This window comes from Sylvia atricapilla, chromosome 3, assembly GCF_009819655.1.
Source record: "Sylvia atricapilla isolate bSylAtr1 chromosome 3, bSylAtr1.pri, whole genome shotgun sequence".
Lineage (NCBI taxonomy): Eukaryota > Metazoa > Chordata > Aves > Passeriformes > Sylviidae > Sylvia > Sylvia atricapilla.
Genome location: NC_089142.1, coordinates 17816946 through 17837733, shown reverse-complemented (window position 1 = coordinate 17837733; position 20788 = coordinate 17816946). Strand labels below are relative to the sequence as shown.

The 20788-nt window shown below is 36.0% G+C and overlaps 1 protein-coding gene across 2 annotated transcripts in view; it reads right to left on the bottom strand.

Annotated features, from left to right (window-relative positions):
- The window catches only part of EIPR1 (EARP complex and GARP complex interacting protein 1), a 75709-nt gene that overhangs the window by 52977 nt on the left and 1944 nt on the right, over positions 1 to 20788 (bottom strand). The window contains exons 1-3 of one of the 2 annotated variants that reach the window (XM_066314857.1): positions 14414 to 14486; positions 13909 to 13992; positions 8937 to 9069 (exon numbers count right to left, since the gene is read on the bottom strand). In XM_066314857.1, the coding sequence (XP_066170954.1) occupies positions 8937 to 9069; positions 13909 to 13992; positions 14414 to 14416 (220 nt within the window). In that variant the 5' untranslated portion in view covers positions 14417 to 14486. Of the gene's footprint in view, positions 1 to 8936; positions 9070 to 13908; positions 13993 to 14413; positions 14487 to 20788 lie in introns of those variants that run through there. The other variant, XM_066314856.1, reaches the window with a different exon arrangement.

Below are 20788 nucleotides of genomic sequence, written 5' to 3'. Positions count from 1 at the left end.
ATGAGATTTTGAATTCTTAGGAGAAGCAGGGGCAAGCACAAATACAAAATGTAACAGCAACACAGACACTTACTAATTATGATTTTAAATTTAGATTAGATAAAGATTCTGCTTTTTAATTTAGTTTTACCTCTTCCTAGTGAAAAGAATTCATGTAGCTTTATCTTATGGATTTAAAACAAAAATTTATCTAAAAGGCTAAAGTTAAAACCAGAGGAGGCATTCCACCATGAGCTCCTGAAACAGCATTATTACTGTAACAGTGTCAACTACCTAGACTTGCAGACCTGACACTTTCAGGTAATTTCATGCCATGCAAAAGGTGAGAATAGAAGGACTCAAAAGATGAGCTCCTCTATTTACAAAAGTTAGTTAATGCATGTAGAGATAAACAGTTCAAGCCATCCTAACATGATGCTGTACTCTCAAGTGGTAGCTACAGTTCAGGGAAAAGCTCTTTATATCAAGATGACAGTTTTCTGAGCCTTACGTGCAGCAGCAGATGAGGAAGTCAGCAAAACATCGGCATCTTTACAAAGAGCACTGACAGTAAAAGAGAAGTGATTGTTTCACAACCTCATGAAAACCTGAGAATGAACTCAGAAATCAGAAATTATTTCTACAAACTCAGAAATCACCAAGCTGGCAAACAACTCCGTTCCATGATATGATTCAGAATTTGGTATCTGAAAGCAAATAGAAAAAAAGTACCTTCTTCAGAAGAAAAAAACTAGTACAAATTAAGACAATTATCATTGCTAGAAACTTAATTTTGCCTCAATGAATGCATGCATCTAATATCCAGTCATTAAACATTCTCTTCAAATTGAGCAGCACGAAGCTGTCTCTTTCACTCATCAAGATTCTTGAAGACGAACCTAAAGATGAACACCTAGTAATCCTTATCACAACAAACCTTCCCCATAGCACCAGATACTATAAAAATGCTAAACAAAAAAGGATAATTGTTTCAAAATATCCTCTACTCTAGAAGGCTGAAAATATCTCTAAAACGATTACTCTTAATTTTGTGGAATAAGCCACACAACAGAACCACCATAGTACTGAGATCAGCAGAACAGAAATTCTTGACCAGGTCCTCATACCATAATTTATTTCATATACATCTTTATCATGTCTTTCATCTGATTTCTGAAGTTCTTGCATGTATCCCTTCAATACATTCTCCCAAACAAAAAGTTTGTAACAGAGAATTATAAGTATTCTATTTTTTTGGCAACTTACTTATGATAATGTCAGGTACAAGTCTCCCAGCCCTGAGGCCAGGAAGTACAATCAAGCTGAATTTTTTTGCAGGTTAAGTTAAAAGAAGGCTCCACACCAACTACTCACGAATTTCTTGGACTACGTCTGGGCATCATTGTCTGAAAGTACACTGTAACTTAGCCCACACCAAAACTGATCAGGGAGTACCCTCACAGTTTAACAGTAGTCCATTCCAAGTCAGTCCCTAGGTCAATGCCACAGCCCTGTTCCAAGTTATTAGAATACATATATAACCTTAAAACAAGAGTCTAATATCCAGAGATTATATGTTTTACTATACAGGTTACAATTTCCAACAAAAATCATCATTATAGCAATATTGCTGTAAAAAAGCCCCATCCAAACAAACAAACAAAAACAAACCAAACAAACATGCAGTCAGCCAACTGATACCAAAACCTGATTATAGATCGTTAAGACTTTCCCAGCCAGCAGGATTTATCCCTCAAAACCAGCAGTTAAGGGTTGTTTTCTTCTTAAATTGTTTTCAGTGTTGATACAGCTCACATACACACTTTCCACACCTGCTTCCACCCTACCTGACATCATTAGAGCAAATCACTCCAAACATCAGACTTGAATGCTGTATTTTTATCATCTATATTGTGACATACTAATTTTCAGGTTTTCAGTTACATAAAAGTACCCTTGTGGTTGTGAAAATACCCTTGCAACCAAATTCACAATTGCATAAACAATCAGCATAATCATTCTGTTTAGTTTGCTACTGCAGTTTAAAACAGCTAAAAGAGAAGCTGAAATCTCTAGACCCCTGTTCATCTTACAGCAACATCAAAACCAGAAGTTAGATCAAAAAACATAAGACTTTTCAAATTATTTCACTGATCCTTTCATCAAATGCCATGTAAAGGAAGAAAAAAAGTCTCAGAAAAATAGCGGAAGTTGTCACAGATAAAGAAACAAAATGCAAAACCAAAAATGCTAATCAAAACCCAGAACATGCAGACATTTAACAACAAAAGATTTTTGTATTGACAGACACTAAACATCTGCTAACACCAAAGGGCCATATCTTATGTCAAACATTTTGCCAGCATCCCACAGAACTGATTGCCCAAAAGCTATTTTACCATCTCATACCTTCCTGTGTTTTCACATATCCCTGAGTTGCTTTTGGGATTTCCTTATTTCTCCAACTCTACCACTGCCTTAATTTCCTCACTTTGCCTCTCAGCAAGCATCCCCCCTATTAGACCTGTGACAGACAACAGTGCAATTGACTTCAATTACGTTGTGAGACATGGTCCTTTACTTTTGCTCCTCCAAGCGTATTTTTCCCCTGCACCCAGGGTAGCTGCATGCAATCACATCCTGAAAATTCACCTTTGCAGTAACGGAGACCATTACCTATATCCAACTGGAGGTTCAGTAGGCCAACTCTTCTCCACCTATGCAGACTTTTTGCTATCATTTTTCTATTTCCTCCTCATTATGTCCCCACCATGTCATGTAAACCCACCAGCAGTCTGCCTTAACCCTTGACTTCTCAAACAATTTTACCAACTCTAAACATCTGTTAAACATCTAAAACAGTAACTACTGAAGCAACTGGCCATTACATAGTATCAAAATCCAAACAAACCACTAGTTTCTTTGCTGACATGCTAAATAGATTCATCTGTATCTAAGAGCAGTGCATAAATCAGGTTTTGCAAATAATGCTGTATAAACTATAATTATATTAATAAAACATTATTTTAGAATGACAGCTTTTCCCAAATTCATCACTATGATCATTTATTTCAACTCTTTACTTAGCATTCTGGTCCACAGAGACCAGATCTAAGAGTCCCTAAGAAAGAAGTCATCCATTGCTGGCAAACTGGCAAGTGGCTGCAGAACTCTTTAAAGAGCGTATAGAAATATTTCCCTGAATTTCCCATTCATCTAAATGATGTAGCTGAAGTTTACTTTTTAAGTTCACAGGACTCATAGTCTGCATCCATTTTAACAGTATTCTAAAACAGCAGGTGAGAGACAGGGAGGGATGTATAAAACAAGGCAACAGATTAAAAAGTTCTGTATGAAACTAAGCAAATGTAAGGCATGACTCCTCCAGCACCCAAACCCACATTCAACCTGCATCTACTGCTGCACATCTATCTAACTCAAATTTTTCAAGCACCTCATAACAGTGTATGATAAGCTGGAATGACAAAAAGGGCATAATCAACATATTTCCAAGCATTATCCAATATCACATTAATCATCATATCAATTTACAGGGTTCCAAAATTTTTTGGCCATTTCTAGAGCTGAGGCTTCCATCTCCTACTTTAAATACAGAAATTATTATACATATCCTAGTCCACTGACTGTTTCCATTTATTGTTGCCTCAGAACATGATTAAAAGTCCATGAAATGGCTTTCTGAACTCCTCTCCTACAGCCTGAAACTTGAGCAACATTGACACTGTATACAGATAATTTTCCAGTGGAGTTTCTTTGTCAGGTCTCCACTGTTCTACTTCCCAAGTGACTCCCCTTTAGTATGATTTGCAGGGTTTCAGCATTTCACTATTTCACAATGAAAAAATTATCCTAGAGTAGGTTAGGATGCTCTTCTGAATAATGAAGCAAGCTTCTTTCAAACTTGGGAGTATGAAAACACATATGAAATGATTTTCCCCTTAGCAGTTAAAGAGAGTGCTTGGTTAGTTATCAACTTATTGAAGTCTAATTTATCTTCATTTTTAAACTTATTATTATATTTAATGTAATATTATTCTCATTGGTTCATATCATTATTTGCAGGGTACATTCTTGACCCTCAACCCACCCCATAATTCTTCCTTTCTGATATTTAAATGCGCATTTCTACTAAGAAATGCTGTGATCTCCTTAACTACTTTGTTACCTTTCTTATTCACTTTTTAGAAGTGCCACTCCTGTTCCATTTTAATTTCATGAAAGTAATAAAAAAGAGAATTTGGTATGTGAGAATTTGGTATGACTTCAGCCAGTCAGAACAGCAAAAAAGAAGAAAGTAGTAAAGTTCCTAGAATTGTTCTGACACGGATTTTTCACTAAAGGCAGCATCCTCCATTTTAATTTTGAGCTACTGTAAAGCAAATTATATGATTTCTGCTTTGCTGAACATAACTTTAGGATATTAAAATGTATCATAGGCAAATAAACACATGTAAATTTTCAGAGATTAGGCATTAAACAAATTACACGGCAACTGTAGCACTCTAGCTTATTGTCACTTTTATTACCATCACCCAAAAACCATCTCTAAATTGTGGTGTTCTCTCAAGAATCCATCCTTTTAGTTTTTTTAAGACCTAATCTGTCTCAATCTGAACTTTAACTTTAACAATCTAACTTCTAAAGCTAGAAGACTACCAAACTAATTTCCCCCCTTGATTTTTACCTACTTTAAAGCTGTCAGTAACAATCTCATTCTCTTTAAGATGAAAAAAAAAAAAAAAAAAAAAACCAATCCACACCCCTGTTTTAATTCAGTTGATTTGCTGTAGTAGAAGAGAAAAATGATGCATCAACATGTCACAAAACTGACTAATAGTGCATGAGTTCTTCTGGATACCGGATACCTCAGATATTAATTTTACAAAGCCTTCTTCCCCTGTCCCTGAGATATTTAGAATATAATCCGTTTTTTCTCCTCTTATACTTAGCTTCTCTCACATACTTACGCACTTTCTCTCTTCAGTTAGGGAATCTGTGATAAAACACAACATTCCTAATTCTCACAACATCAGATAGCTGCTAAACACATTTGCAAAAAGAGGAGCTACTTCTCAGTGTCTCCTCAAGACACATCTTGTCTCTTAGCAATGTCAGTTACAGAGGGATGGTCTTAATACATTTCTAGCACACAGTATTGGTGAGCAAGTTACAAAAGTGTAACACAGGCAAGTGCTGTGCCTCCAGCATAGTAAATTCCTGATCTTTTCTGGAGGTTGGACATGACAATACATAACAAGTAAGCTTATCACTTGAGAATAAAATCTTCTTCCTATAATACCAGTTGTAACAGTATAAAGTTTCCTAAGTGGCATATTCATGATTGGTGAAGAGGGGAGACCACTAAAATTGAGGCAGGAACTGAGTTTAGTAAGTTCTCCCTTTGTAACGATATGATTAAGTCAATATTTTTGAAGTGCGTGTGTGAGGAGGGGTTGAGAAAGAGTTCCATATTTTTTTTTTCTTTGTATTAAGAAAATATCCTAGAAAATGGAGTTTCTGGTAAATATCCAAACACGCAATTGTTCCAATGCTACTGGAACCATTATTATTCTAGTTGTCATAATTGAGAATGCATTGTTAATAAAGCCTTGCATTTTTTCAATGTCAAAATTAGACAAAGTTGTAAATACTGATGTTACAAAAAAAAAAAAGGCTGTTTCCTTCATTTTGACTTCAGAGTCAGGAAGGTATTTTCCTTTCTAAAACCTAATTATACTTTGATACTCTAATAAAATATCTTGAACAAAGAATACAGAGCACCATGTAATTTAACTTTACTGACTGTTTAGGGAATATAGTTCCCAAATTGCATATTCAGCAAGGATTTAAATTTCTTTGTGACTTCTTTTGAACAAGAAAGTTAAGAGTCATTTTATTTTTACTCTTTGGGGGGACGTTCTTTTCTTGAAAGCATAGTATCTAAAGAGATGCCAAATCAATGCCAGTAAATAGTAAATATTCTGATGGGATTTATATAAAAAGACTGTAAAGCCAAAAATACAAGTGGAGAGTCTGTGTCCAATCATCGAAATGAGCTATACTTGGCCCTTTTGACATATTTTGCCTAGAGTTTCTAAAAGGAAATGCTCATCTCAAAACAATGACTGAACTGTGGTTGCTGCAAGTTTAGCCATTTATGGGCAAACCCCTTTGATTTTATCAAAAGTAAGCACTTAAAGAAAATAATCTAGTGGACAACAAGGAAATTTTTATTGACTTGGAAGCAAAACTATTATGACTCATGAGTACACGGCTTTGTTTCCCACTAGGTGTAATAACAATAAACACATTTTAAGTTCTATCTCTTTATGCCTCTTTCACTTACAAGTCAAAGATGAGTAAAAATATTTCACATATCCATGAAGACAGGGAAAAAAAAAAAAAAAAAAAACATGCTCCTAGAGAGTGATAGGGCCAGAATGTTTCTATTTCTGAATGAGGTTTCCTACCCGTACGATTCAGGAGAAAACAACCCATACACATTTACATATCCAGACAAGGAAAAAAAGCTTCAGATATAAGCATGATGGTGTGGGATTCTACAGAAGTAGTTAAAATACCATTTTAGAAATTAAGAAAAAACAACAACAAAAACCCAACAAGAACAAAACCAAACCAAATGCAGGAACTTCCCCATACAAAAGGATTTTTTGAGTTTCAATTAAGACTTCTGGTATATCAATTCAAGGCATCTCTCAACCAGACAGAGCAGTAAAAACTTCCAAGCATTATTACATTAGCACTCTTCTCAAACACACAGATACGGCTTAAACTCTCTGTTTGAACCTTGACTCTAGAAATGACCCACTTACTCCAGAAATAACCCATAGCTACCAGCCGAATGCACACACCCATTTCCCATGCAGAATTCTTAGCACTTAACAGAAATTATCAAAAAACTTTGCATATTACATTATTTTGCTAGGTTTTATCCCCTCATGAGAAAAGACAGGCAAACAGCAGCACCTCATTTGTATTTCAAAACACAGAGCAAGATCGTTGGTGTCATCTGTGACTTTCAGCCAGTGGCATTAACAATCAAGTAGTTAAGTAAAAGAAAGAGTCTAAATGTCTCAATAACATAACAGGGGATGGTAACAACTGGATACCATGGAAAGATTTTTCACTGCATTTGAAAAAAGAAATTTATACTCCCCAAACTTCCTATATAAAAATATTAAGAAAAATCAAAGATCAGGAGAGCTGTGACAAAGAGCTCTTCCATTTGCACTTACTACATCTTTTTTTCATATTTCAGTTACGATAACTCTGCAAATATGAGAGACTAAAAGTAACTCATATTTCCCAAAATAAAGAAGGAACTTTCACCCTATTCCATTAGCTCGTCCAGTGAGCTACAAAATGGAAATGTATGTAATTCTACTTCTCTTCAATGCCACATTTTATCACCTCTTTAGGCAACTCCAAAAAGTAGCTACTAATAATGGGCACACACCATATTTCTTAAATCTCCTCATTTCAACAGTGCTCAAGTCTTGACAGAAACACTGGGCCCAGACACAAGGGATGGGCACAATACTTACAGCTGTTCCTGAAAACATCATCTCATTTGATTTGTAGCTCAGTGAGAAAATGAGTTGAGTCTTTTTAAAACAACAGAGAAATGCAATACATTAGGTGTTGTAAAGGCTTCGATTGACTAATTTGGTTGCATTACTACTTAAAATAAGTTGTCTGCTGAACCCAGTATTCCTTATTACAGAAGCCCACAACATGCTTTCAGTTCTATACATTGCTATTTAGAGTCAGTAATCACCACCTGAGAATGAGATCTTGTTTTCTTCAGAATGTTAATGCACGATAATTCTAAAGTAAGATGCATGAAGAATAAAAAATGGAGCATAATATTAAGAAATCAGATAAACTACACCTAGAACACAAATTACCTGGAACAGAAAACATTCATATGATTTATTAGGTCCAATAAAAGAATTGGAAATATCACAGAAAGGCTCTCAATCAAAGTGCCCACAATCATTTCAAGGGAAAAATCTACTTATCTTCTATCACTGGTTCTAAAAAAATTGCCTAAGATTTGTGAAAGCAATCCAAATTTTAGCAATTGATTTCAATACAAAAGAATTAGAAGAATTTAGCAATCCTGGAATCCTCTCTCTAATACAACCAGAAGGCTGAACAGCAGGAACACACATCTCTACAACTGTTCACGGATGTACAAAGCCTGAAACTCACTCCTTAATTGTTATGCTCTTGGACTGTATTTCCATGAAAGAGCAGACTAATATTTACTAGAAGAAATAATATTTATTCCAATTGAGACCTCAGATTTCTCGTCAGAGAGAAAAATCACCCCTATTTTTCAAGCCTCATGACAGAAAATCTTCACACCTGCCTCACTCAGGAATTGCACAGAGATCCTTAATCTCAATAGTTGTGCACTTATGGTAAGGTTAGACAAGGAACATTCCTACTGAAGAAATATTTAGGTAAGAAGCTGTAGCTCTCTTCTATATTTCACATACCTACATTTCACATAGGAAAAATAACATTATATACAAACTTCACCTGAAGTTTTAAGTAAAGCTTGATGCCAGCATATTTTGAAACACATTTACTTGCACTTTCAAAAGTAAACATATAAACCAGTAAAAATTATGCTTGAAGTAATAGGGATATATTTTATTTGCCATGCTTTGCATTCATCAGCCAAGCATAAGGTTTATTTCACTGCTTGTCTTAACATGAATGTAGAAGTTGACTTCTAACCAAGATAACCTAAGGATATGACACAAATGAGAGATAGGTAAAAGTGTTGCAGATTTTTTTAGAAATGTTGGTGTTGATAATTCCAACTGAAAGTACACACAGCTAGAGGTCTGAACTTCACATATCGAAACACTTGTACAAGTTCAGCATATTTTAAAAGGACTTACTTTTATTGTAGCAGGTTGCTAGTACACCTTTATCTGCAGGACTTGTACTAATGTGCCAAATTTCACCCACTTGATGAAGGAGAACATTTTTGTTTATAATGTTATTTTCATCATCAAAATCTATGATGTGAATCTGCAAATACAATAAAATAGAACATTAGGGTTTCAAATGTGTTCCTGTGGGTCTTAATTATATACAACAACTACATGGAACAATTTAATGAGATTTTTATTACCGGTATCTACTTTAATTAATTGTTATACTAACAATTTACTATATCATTGATTTCATGCAGGATTAACTTTTCTAGGAAAACACAAACAATTTTCCTGTGTGAGGAAAATACTTATTCTCAATTTTCAACTTAAAGCTTGAAGGTGGATCTTCAATTCTATGCATAATAGTAAATAAGCCACATATTACAATTTAACACTTCTTACAGCAATAAACAAAAATACCGTTACAATCCTTAGTCTAAATGTCTGCACCAATTCTGTATCCAAATAATCTAATTCAAACCACCTACAAAGAAAGAAAGAGAGAGGGAAAGCACTCTTTTTTGAAACAAGTACCTTACACTCAGTAAGAAACTTTTCAAGAGTTCACTTTAGCAATCACGTATCTTTACCCAGATACAAATCTAAACTTGTCATACTATATGGAAACAAAGTACTGAAAGATGAAGGAAACCAATAATATTTAAATATACAGATAATATTTTTTAAAGCCAGAACTAAGTTTGCTTGTTATTATTTTCATTTTTGTTTGTTGCAGGTTTCTTTGCCTTTTTTTTAATGGGTCTACATTACTGTCCTTTTTCCCTCCTTTTTTTTAGTCAGTTGTTTTTCCTATAGCTGCCACAGAAATACAAGAAACTTTAGCCTGGAAGGAACATATAGAAGGAACTTCACTCATGGCAGCAATTCCCCTAAGCTCAACAGTGTACAAATAAATTTAGAAGACTCACAAATTCTAAAGAACTGTTCAATCCTCACTGAACATTCATTTTCCAAGTTGGGAAAACAATGAAGAGGAAAATAAAGCCAAGAGTTATCCTATCATCATGACTGAATCAAGTTTCCTAAATTTACTACTGAATCACTGCAAAAATCTTAGCTGTGCAGAAACACAGAAGATTTTCTTAAAATACAGAAGCTGCAATATAGGTTTCAACTTCATGTAAATACTATTATTTTTAAGGGGACAGGTTTACACATTACCTTTTTCTCTACTGTCCAAACAATCATCAGAAACTCCTTCTTCAAATATAATCCTGGACCTCATCACCTATATTATTCTTTCATTTTGTCATCCCAGGCATAGAACTGCCTCTGCAGTAGATTAGCAAGCTGTCTTTTGAGACTTCATTTGCTGCCTTGAACCTAGGAATCTATTGAAGAATCAGAACACTATCCATCTTCCCAACAAATGCATATCCATCTTAAAGAGTGACAAAGAAATATCAGTTTAACCTCATACCTTGTTTTCGTTTGGAGTCTCCTTTGGCAGCTCAGGCCAAGTCTCTCACCCAAGAAAGTGAACCATAAATCTAAATCCCATTTACTACAGTCACACACATCTCTTCCCACACCAACCAGGTTAAAAGTCACTTGGCACACAAGGGAGAGTGCTCCTTACCCCATCTGAAGCCCTTTGAAGGCACAGATAACCAACTTCTCTCTGCTGTTATTTTTCCAATTCAGCTGAAAACATGGATAGCTGTAAATTGGTGGAACACATAGGTAGCTCATGAAAGGCCCAGACTAAGATTTTTGGGAAATATAATATTTAATTCTTATGCAGCAGTATTGTTTACATCTGTTGAGTTGAAAATTACATCTTTCACTGCCATGCCAATTAGTATCACCTACCAGAATAAATTGATCAGCATAACAGAAAGAGCTGCAAAAGTTCCCCCAATGTTTTTTGCTAAGAATCTTCCTACTCAACTTGATTTGAATACATGATATACGGAATAGTCACTTCACTAAATACGAAGGACAACAGAAATTTCATAGAAAGCATTCTAATACTAGATACTGTACACCACCATGTTCACCATTAAATCATATCCTCAAGTCCCATATTCACACCTTTTTGAGCTCTTCCAGGGATGATGACTCCACCACTTCCCTGGGCAGTCTTTTACAATGCTTTACAATTCTTTCATGAAAACATTTCTTAATATCCAGCTTAAACTTCTCCTGGTGTAACTTAAGGCTATTTCCTCTCACCTGCCTGGGAGAAGAGACCAACCACCACCTGGCTACAACCTCCTTTCAGGTAGCTGTAGACAGTGATAACACACCCCCACTCCTCCCCCAGCCTCTTTTTCTCCAGATTAAACAACCCCAGCACCTTCAGCTGCTCTTTCTAACAGTTGTGCTCCAGACCAACCACCATCTCCATCATGCTTCTCTGGACACACCTCCAGCACCTTCCTTGCAGTGAGGAGCCCAGAACTGAACACAAGGTTTGAGGTGCTGAGTACAGTAGATGTAATTTATATTTTATTTATATTTCATTATATTAATCATGAAAATTAGTATTTTAAGTTCTAAGACACATGACTGAAAATAACTTGAAGAGTTCTGAGAATGAGGGGAAAAAGAATAAATTACATACTTGCATATTTCCAGTGCGTAAAATAAACACATTAAGTTTAGCAACAACGAAAATACTGAGGACAAAAGGTCCATAACTACACCGTGTAGAGCACGGTCCTACTACTTAAACCATTTGCAGCATGTTATGAGGACCAAATGCCAAGTACCATACCATACACTATTAATATGTCAAGTATTAACATAATGTAAAATCTTATAAAAGCTTTCCTTTCCTTTAAAATCATAGTATTAATATGAAAATATTCTCATCTAAAATATATTCTCCTATGAATACCTCAAATTGCTTCATACAGCAATAAACCTCAATGAGGCAAAAGTTATCATGCCAGCTGTAGAATTACTGCTCTTTCATTTGCACTACACCTGCCCATTACCAGAAGGGAAGAAATAATCTGCACATGATAAAACCTCTCACTGCGCAGGACTTAGTAAAGTTTTAAGTGTTGCAAGAAAGCTCATAAGTTTGGTCAGGTAACTAAAAAAAGTTTTTACGCAAATGTAGAGAACCTAGTGCTGAATTAAGTTATAATGAGCTGAGGCCTAGGGCACTTCTTGGGGATTGAGGGACTAGCTGAGAAGAAATGATGGCCTGAGGCACAGCTAAAGGCCAATAACCTCCAAACATTTGTGAATACACTAGAATTTGTCCTGCATTTCTATTGTTAATGTTATTCACTGGAAAAAGAAAAGCAGAAACATATGCAAACATTTCTAAAATACATACCATATACCAAATAAACTTACCAAAATCAGAAAATTTGTATTACTAAAGATCTGTTAGCTACCAAGTAGTAAGTGTGAACCACTCTTCAACAACAATGTTGCATCAGGATTTAATTAGTTAAGGAAGTTGTAAAACCATCACAGAAATCACGCGATCATGGAACAAAAACATTATACTGTGTATTTGAAGAGCAAGAGACAAAACAATGAAAAATACAATTGTGTGCATTGAACTTTTAACTAAGCTTGTCTGCCACATCTTTTGATACTCTTTGCCCAAGTATTACTTGAAATGTAAATAAACTGAATATTCTATCCCTCTTATACCTTGGAATAACTTTTCTCGAGTCTCATCCAGCATTACCATTGAGTAATGAATTCAAAACCTCACTGGGAATTGACAGCTTTTATTATGTGCCAAAGCTATGGTTCCAAGTCATTTTGTACAGCCCATTGCAGGGCATTTTCAAAAGAGTTGGTCACTCTATTCAATTCCAGGGACTTCTGTGGTGGGTGTTAGCTTTGGCTAACAGATTCCCACCCAGATACCTGCTCTCCCCAAGAAAGATGGGGAGAAACCAGGAAGAATAGGAATGAGATAGTTTATGTGCCAAGCTACAGACTCAGAGGTCACTTACTAATATTCTGGGCAAAACAGCTTTGACTTGAGTGAATGAATTAGTTCATTGGCAGTTAAAATAAACAAGTATCTTTTCTCCCCCACTTTCTAGGCTGAACTTCAACCCAGACTCCTCTGACCCTTTCAAGTGGGGCAGGAGGATGTGGAGCAGTGGTGGTTATGGGTGTTTTCTCTCCAATGCTCTTTGCATCTCACTCTTTTCCTCTGCTTCAGCACAGGGCCTTCATGGGAAACTGACTCACCTGTGTCCTGAAGTGGAACAAGCCATGTCTGGCACAGGCAATTCCTGGCCTCCTCTCAGAGGCCACCACTACATCTCTCCTGCTCCCCAAGCCATGCCACCTGCACTCAGTACAGCCTTCTAACCCTTTCAGCCTTAAGAACTTATTTCAGTATGATTTCTACTGAAATTCAGTCACAAAAATTAAAACTGTACTATTACAACTCATGCACTTAATTTCAAAAGAAACAGCCCAGTAGAAATTGAGCCATTAAAGTCACTCAAATTTTAGTTTGAATTGTTAAATTTACCACTAGAAAGAAAACAGTTGATTTCCAATCATGAATATTGAAAAATCCAGTTTATGAAGCATCATGTACACTGAACTGTGCATGTACCAGGAGTCCCATTAGAAGCAATTAAGACTTAAAGACTTTTGTTTTACTTTGCATCTCTTCAGGGATTTAAAGATAGCTCCAGAGCATCTATAGATTAAAATTAACAAAAATATAGCAGTTTCTTTACTAAAGCAATCTGACTTAGCCATATAATTTAGAAAAGCGATATGATTTTGCAGAAAATACACACAGCTTTCATTCACCTACATTTCCTACCAATGTCTTTACATTCTACCCACAGAAGTCTTCAACTTGACTATCAATGTTCATGTTCAACAGGGGGGAAAAATGAAGAGGGATGATATTGGAACAATGTTATAAAAAGTAGTAAAAATTACAACTGACATTTGATGGAAAAATTACCTGATTATCATATCTAAGAGACTGTGTTCCAACCAAAAATCTTATTGCATCTGTTTCTGCTGTCTGAGGTGTTAAAGCTCGTGCCTAGGGAAGAAGAAAGCCATTAGAAAAGTACAATTAATAAAATCCTTGAATTTCAACAAAAATCTTGAAACTTATACATCAATCATCATTTTAAGCACTACATTGTTACAAATGGCAGTGTTTTCTGGCCTTTATGTCCCTTTTGCTTAATACATTTTTTGTGCCATTTCTTGCACTTGTGAGGTTTGAGGAACACAGGTGCTAAATACATTACCTGATCTTCATTTTAACAGCGATAACATTAAACACAGCATCTCTTCCAAACTAATTTTCTTTATCATCCGAAAAAACTCCATAGAAAAGTGGACAATTTTTAACTCTTGTTAAAAACAATACAATATTCAAGAAAGAGGCTGTTCTTAACAGAAGTTTTCACACCACTCAGGTTGAATATGCCTGTATAAAATTAATTTTTTCTCACCATCCATTATCCACCAAGTTTAGAGGCAAATTCAAAACCAAGTTTCCTCTTTTCCACTGCAGCCCATTAGAGATAAAAATTGTCTGAATGATGGAAGAAGTAATCTGTTATTGATCTTTAAAACTTTTGTCATAATGCTATTTTGTTGTTGCATTATGTCAATGGCATTGCTAGAGTCTCTGCCCCGCTTCTTTAACTTAGACCAACCACAGTCTTGGAAGAAGCCAAACAAAGCAGTTAAGGGCCATGGGAGACACTGATAAATAAAGCACAGCTTGAACTAAAACCACAATCACTAGTTTGCACTAGTCATTAGTAGAGACTCAGATAATTTTGAGTAAATGGAAGGTAAACTGATACTCAAAGGTGTTTTTAGCAACTGTGTATTGTGAGGAATACCTGCTATTTCTCCATTCAAAAGATACCCTTAATAATACTGTTCAATATGTTAGGGTTTTTTAATCTAAAAATAAATTTCTGCAGTTCACATCCTATTTGGCATAAAATATCTCAGATCTCTCCAGACACTAAGGTCAATACTGCAAGAAAAGACTTCAGAAGAATTCAGGTAACTGCTGAACAGCGCTGCTTACTGCCATCCTGTCATGCAGCTTGTTACTCTTGGGATACAGGAACACTTCAATATCATTCTATTTGAAACTTCTTTTTAAATTGATATTAAAAAGTGCCTAAAAGCTTGGAAGGGAATATCTGGAATATATTATATCCCAAATTTAGAGCAATTTAATTCCAGAAAAGCAACTTGAAGATATTTGACCTTTCTTAAATGCAAAAAGCCATGCAAGCCATTGTCTGACAAAAGCAATAAGAAAAACCTTATTTTTCAGAATCATCTCTGGATCTGTATAGAGCAGATGCTTCTCTTCTGGTATCTGAAATATGTAATTTAGACAGTATAATATTTTGTGTAAGATGGAGCATCAAAAGTTTAAAAATGCAACACGCTTAGTAAAGTATACACTAAGAGCCTATACCTACATTTATAATATCAACATAGGGTAAATTAAAGAACTAGAGAACATAATGAGTAGTTTATCTTCAAAATACTCAAATGCAGATTAAAAGATCAGCATGAATCCATCAAATTTGCTTTCCTTTCTTATTTATGCAACATTCATCTGCAAAAAGCCTAGAATGTTCCTGATTGACAGACACAACTTAAGTCCACCAAGATGACTGCAGAAAAGCTTTTGTATTTAAGAGCATTTACATTTTCAGATCTTTGCAAGCATTTCTTTTCATTTAAAATACCTGGTTTGAATTATTTTGAGAAAACATTAGAAATGAAGCCAACAGCTATGTATTTCCTTCAATCAAAGCAGCTTCTGTTATTTCTATACATCAAAGAGAAGGAGAGATCTCCAGGATCTTTAATAAAATAAAGAAATAAAAGAGGTTTCCAGCCCTTCCAAAGCTTTTCGAGTAGGTCTCATCAGGCTGCTTTCAAAAATGCATAAAGTTGGACACGAAGTGCCCAAAATAAAATTGTGTTAAGTACATAGTAACATTTATGTCATCAGCTTCTCTAGCTCTTCCTTAAAATAATTTTCCATTTTGCAGGAAAAAAAAAAAAAAAAAAAAAAAAAAAGACAGGAGAAAAAATATTTAGACACACTTCACAAGAAGAAACACACTATTGTTTATTCCCGGACAAAAAAACCCTGCAACATCCATACGTAAGATACAAAGTTCAAACTCATCAAACCTTCATAAATCAGGAAGAGCCTGATTGTGCTGATAACATCAATATCAACACAATCAACTATCACTTGTCTCCTGCACTAAGAAATGTGTAATTTTGTCTACTCGGAGTTACTTTGAGAGAAAAAGAAGTTCTTTCAACAGAGGAAGACACCAAGTAATCCTTGTAATGAACAAGATAGCTGAATCCAGAGTGCTGTCAAGATCAAGCAAAGTGCCTTAACTTTACCATCTTTTACTGTAACCTGTCAGAGCAGGCTGCAAATTGAATCTTTCATAAAGCATCCTGCCTTATGACTGCAGATCATAGATAGAAAATAAGCAAAAATGTGTAGTAAAATGAATATTGATTAACCTAAACCAATAGAAATTAATATTTTTCTAAGTCTGCACCCACAGAACTGTAATTAGCTGAAAAAGAGTTTACTATTGGGCTCACGTGGAAAGGGACTTTTCACAAGGGCACACAGTGATAGGACAAGGGAGAATAGCCTTAAGCTGAAGAAGGGCTGGTTTAGATTGGATATTAAAAAAAAAAAAAAAAAAAAAATCTTTACTTTGAGAGTGGTAAGGCACTGAACAGGTTGCCCAAAAATGTTGTGGACTCTCTGTCTCTGGAGTCCAAGACCCAGCTGGATGGAGCCCTGAATAACCAGTCTGGTAGCAAGGTATGGCAGCAAGGGGTTGGAACTGGTAGATCTTTAAGGTCTGTTCCAGCTCAAACCATTTTATGAATATAATCAAGGTATTAAACTACTACTTACTAAAAAAACTTTCTAAGCCATAATGCTTAGAAAATAACCAGAATACACATCTGAAAGACACAAGCAGCAAAAAAACAAGCAATCCTTACACATGCTGTCAACATCCCATCTAACTGATAGTGCTAGACAATGAAACAATCTATGCAATTACATAAATTCATTTTTAAGAAAGGCCTAACTGTAGGAAAAAAATATTAGCAAGCAAAGTTTAAAACATTGTGAACCATAAAGAACTTTTTGGCTACATGTCCAAATTTCGTATTTATCAATAGGTCTATGAGGAAACAAGCATAGTCTAAAGCAAGCAGTTTTACGAAACAGGACAACAACCGAACTGCAAATCCACTACAATAAATAGACATGCAAAGGACATTTAAAAATCTAGAACACAAGCATGAGAGACAGCAGTATCAAGATAAAGCAAAAGAAACAACAATCATGGTAGCAGAATGCAGGTAAGACTAACTGGAGACTGGGCATCCTGTCTATGCCTACATTATGCTCAGTGTGATGCTGGGCAAAAATCACCTTCTATGCTGCCCTTGACAATTTAGGCTACTTGCAGAATAATAAAAAGAAATAGAATAGAGTCTATTTCACTTGACAATACCAAGAGATGATCCAGAAGAACACAATGACAAACATCAAAAGGGTAAAGAAGGTTGGTTTAAACTAAGTGCATTATGGAATATCAGTGCATCGATTCTCTACACTTTGTTCATAATTTCTTCTGAAAAGCTTTCACTCCTCAGCATCTTTTGAAATACCAGCCAAATGGACAAAGTTTTGGTGGTTTTTTTGTTTTGTTTTTGTTTGTTTGTCTGTTTTGTTAATTTGACTGCTCCCATTTAGGGCATTAATAGACAAAAAAGTACTTGTGCAATACATACGTGGTGGTGCTGATGCACTACACTGGTTTGGTATTAACAAACAAGAAAACCAACCCCAACATTTGAATATTTGTATTACATTTATGACAAAAAATATTCTGCAAACCAGGCATCATTTGAAATTCACACAATCAGTCTGTAATAACAAGCCATGAACTTGAAATGCAAAATGTAAGGATACAGTATTTGGCTTGAAATCTCTAAATCTGAATTTAAAGTTATTTGACCGGCTGCTTATGCTGAAAAACAGGACTAGTGTACTTCTACTTGGGGTGAGGAGCTGCATTTGCTGATGCTGCATTCTGGAGGCAGACTATACAAGTTCTCTGCCGCCCCAGACAAGCCCCAGGCTGCCAATGTCATAAATGTTATTTTTGCCTTCTGGCACAATTTCAATTTTCAAGTAAGTACACTTTGATTTTTACTTAGGTAAGACAGTCTTGTTTCTGCCACCACAGTAGGAGACTCTCTGAGTGGCTCTAACAACCTGCAGTGACTATGACTGAAAAGGTTGGCAGCACACATGCCCCAGGTGACCTTCAATGCTCTCAGACAGCTGCTTTCCCCAAATCTTTCACAACACAAGAACTCCCACCACTGACGTATTTAGTGGATTGACCCTGTTCCAAAGATTGACAGATTCTGTCAACCCTCACAGCAACAAATGCAACCTGCACACAAAGACCTGCATAGCACAATCATCCTCAGAAAACTCATTCATCTGTCATGAAGGTAACAATCATCATGTAAAAGTTCTTTCAAGTTCACCTAAATGTATCTCTATATTGTCGTTATTTTGTACCATACCTAACATTAGAAAGGCCCTACTAATTGCTTAAGGGTCCTAAAAAAATACTTCCAACTGTTCCACTTCATGCATTAAGAAGATGTTTGGGAGATTACTTAAGAGAGCTTTGCCACTTTAGCTACTTTTGTTCCTCCAATAACACTTTAAACCACAAAGGTTTAAAATATACAGGTTTGACACTCATGAGACAAGTAATCTTAGAGAAGAAAGAGAACTGACACAAAAGCCATGAATTTTAGTAAGACATTATTATGCAGTTTCTTAAACTAATTGAATTTTCAAAGCAAATCTTCCAAGACATTACTAGAGCTGGACCAAAACTAAGTACATTCTGCTTAGGCTACTATCTCTGAACCCACAGGAGACCACAAAAGCCTCCCCCAGGGAAGAGAACACCACTGCCAATAGGAGCGATAGGCTGTGCACTCCCATATCAGGAACAGAGCCGAGTCGGAAAGCCAGCACCGCTTTCCCTCGGTAGCTCACAAGTGACACACATTTCCCAGGGAAAACCCCTTTTACCACTTCTAGTAAATCTACACCAGGCTTTTACTCCATCACAGGTAAGCCAGCTGAGCTATTCTCAATACATACTGATGACAACAAGTATATACAGATAGATTGCAGAAGATCTGTGACCAATTTCAGTTGGTATTTTGCTTTAAGTTTCTTACTCTAAGAAAACACATTTGGCTTTAGGAAAATTAAGTTTCATCTTATTCTTGCAAGCAGACAAGTCCTAAAAAGCGTCTGTTCAGATTCATAAAACCTGTTAACAACTAACAGACAACACAAAACGGGTCAAGTATCACTTATTCAAGAAGCAAGACAACCACAATGCAGAACACTAACTCTATCAAAGCATCAGTGCACTTTTTTCAAGCCTGCTTCAGCCAGACCCTATCTCAGGGTGCTCTTCCAGCTGCCCATGGGCAGTAATGCCCTGTGCTCAGCCAGGCAACTTTCTGCTGTCCTTGCCTCCTGTTCATTGTCCTTCTATGTACTTTGGACCTGCAACATACAGTCCGAGTATCCAGCATGCTGAAGTTCAGCTCAGTGTTGTGGTATCCCCAAAATCCATTAAATGTGGCAAACACACACTCCAAAATGATCACTCTCTGGCATAAGTCATGTTCATCTCATGATACTGGCTGGCTTCCGCATGCTTTTAAACAAGCAAGATGTACGCTTGAGCCAAATGCCTATCCCAGACAGCACCTCTCCCCACTGCTCATTTCCAGGGCTATAAATGTTATCTGGTCAACCTTAACCTAAGGCAAATACGGTATTTTGAGATGTTCAGTGTTGCTTTCACACCTGCTCAAAACATCACTGTTTAAATCTTCAAGAAAAACATGGGGAAAATTGCAAGTCCCTGAAAAGGAAAGCCAATTCAACATGGGGTAGACATACCATATATTTCAGGTTAGAGAGTAAAGCCCAGGTCAGCTCTACACAGGACAAGAACAACATGATTTTCCTGAGAAAAATCAGTACTTAGTGATATTCCTAGGACCTCATTCATCACACTCTTATAATTGAGGACATTCATTATTTCTATCAAGATTCCTTTTAAAAGAACCACCTTGGTACTGAAATGTTCTGCAGCTGCTGCTGTTGCTTTGTATTCATCATCATGAGCCACAGTCACATTACAGTCACATCACCTTCATTCAAGCAGTATCTTACATTTTCATTCCCCACCCACTGTAATCTTCTCATTTTCACTGCAGTCAGGCAACCAGAGCAACTACAGTGAGACAGTCTTTTTAAGCCACAGAAAGTCATACACCCTAGAATTTACACATAATTTGCATGCCTGTACAAAGTTCACACTCAAGAGACCAAAAAAGAGAAAAATGTATTTTTTCATTACTCTAAGTTCTGATGTATAACAATACATCAGAACACGTTCTGTACAGAGAAATTAACAGAAACCATGCAGAAATAATTTTAAGTTACTTGGTGGATAGCACCTAGGAGGAATCAGCTTTATGTTCCTATAAACGTAATCACATTAGATCAGCTGGAAAGCACATCTAGATGACACTTTCTCCATTAGTGGCCAAAGATGGACTTTCACTGACTGCTGGAGCCCAAACATAAGAAGCAAAGCCAAAATTTTTAAAACTTGGCTGGCAAATTAGTGTGAAGAGTTGCTTTCAGACAAAAAGCAACAATTGTAATGATA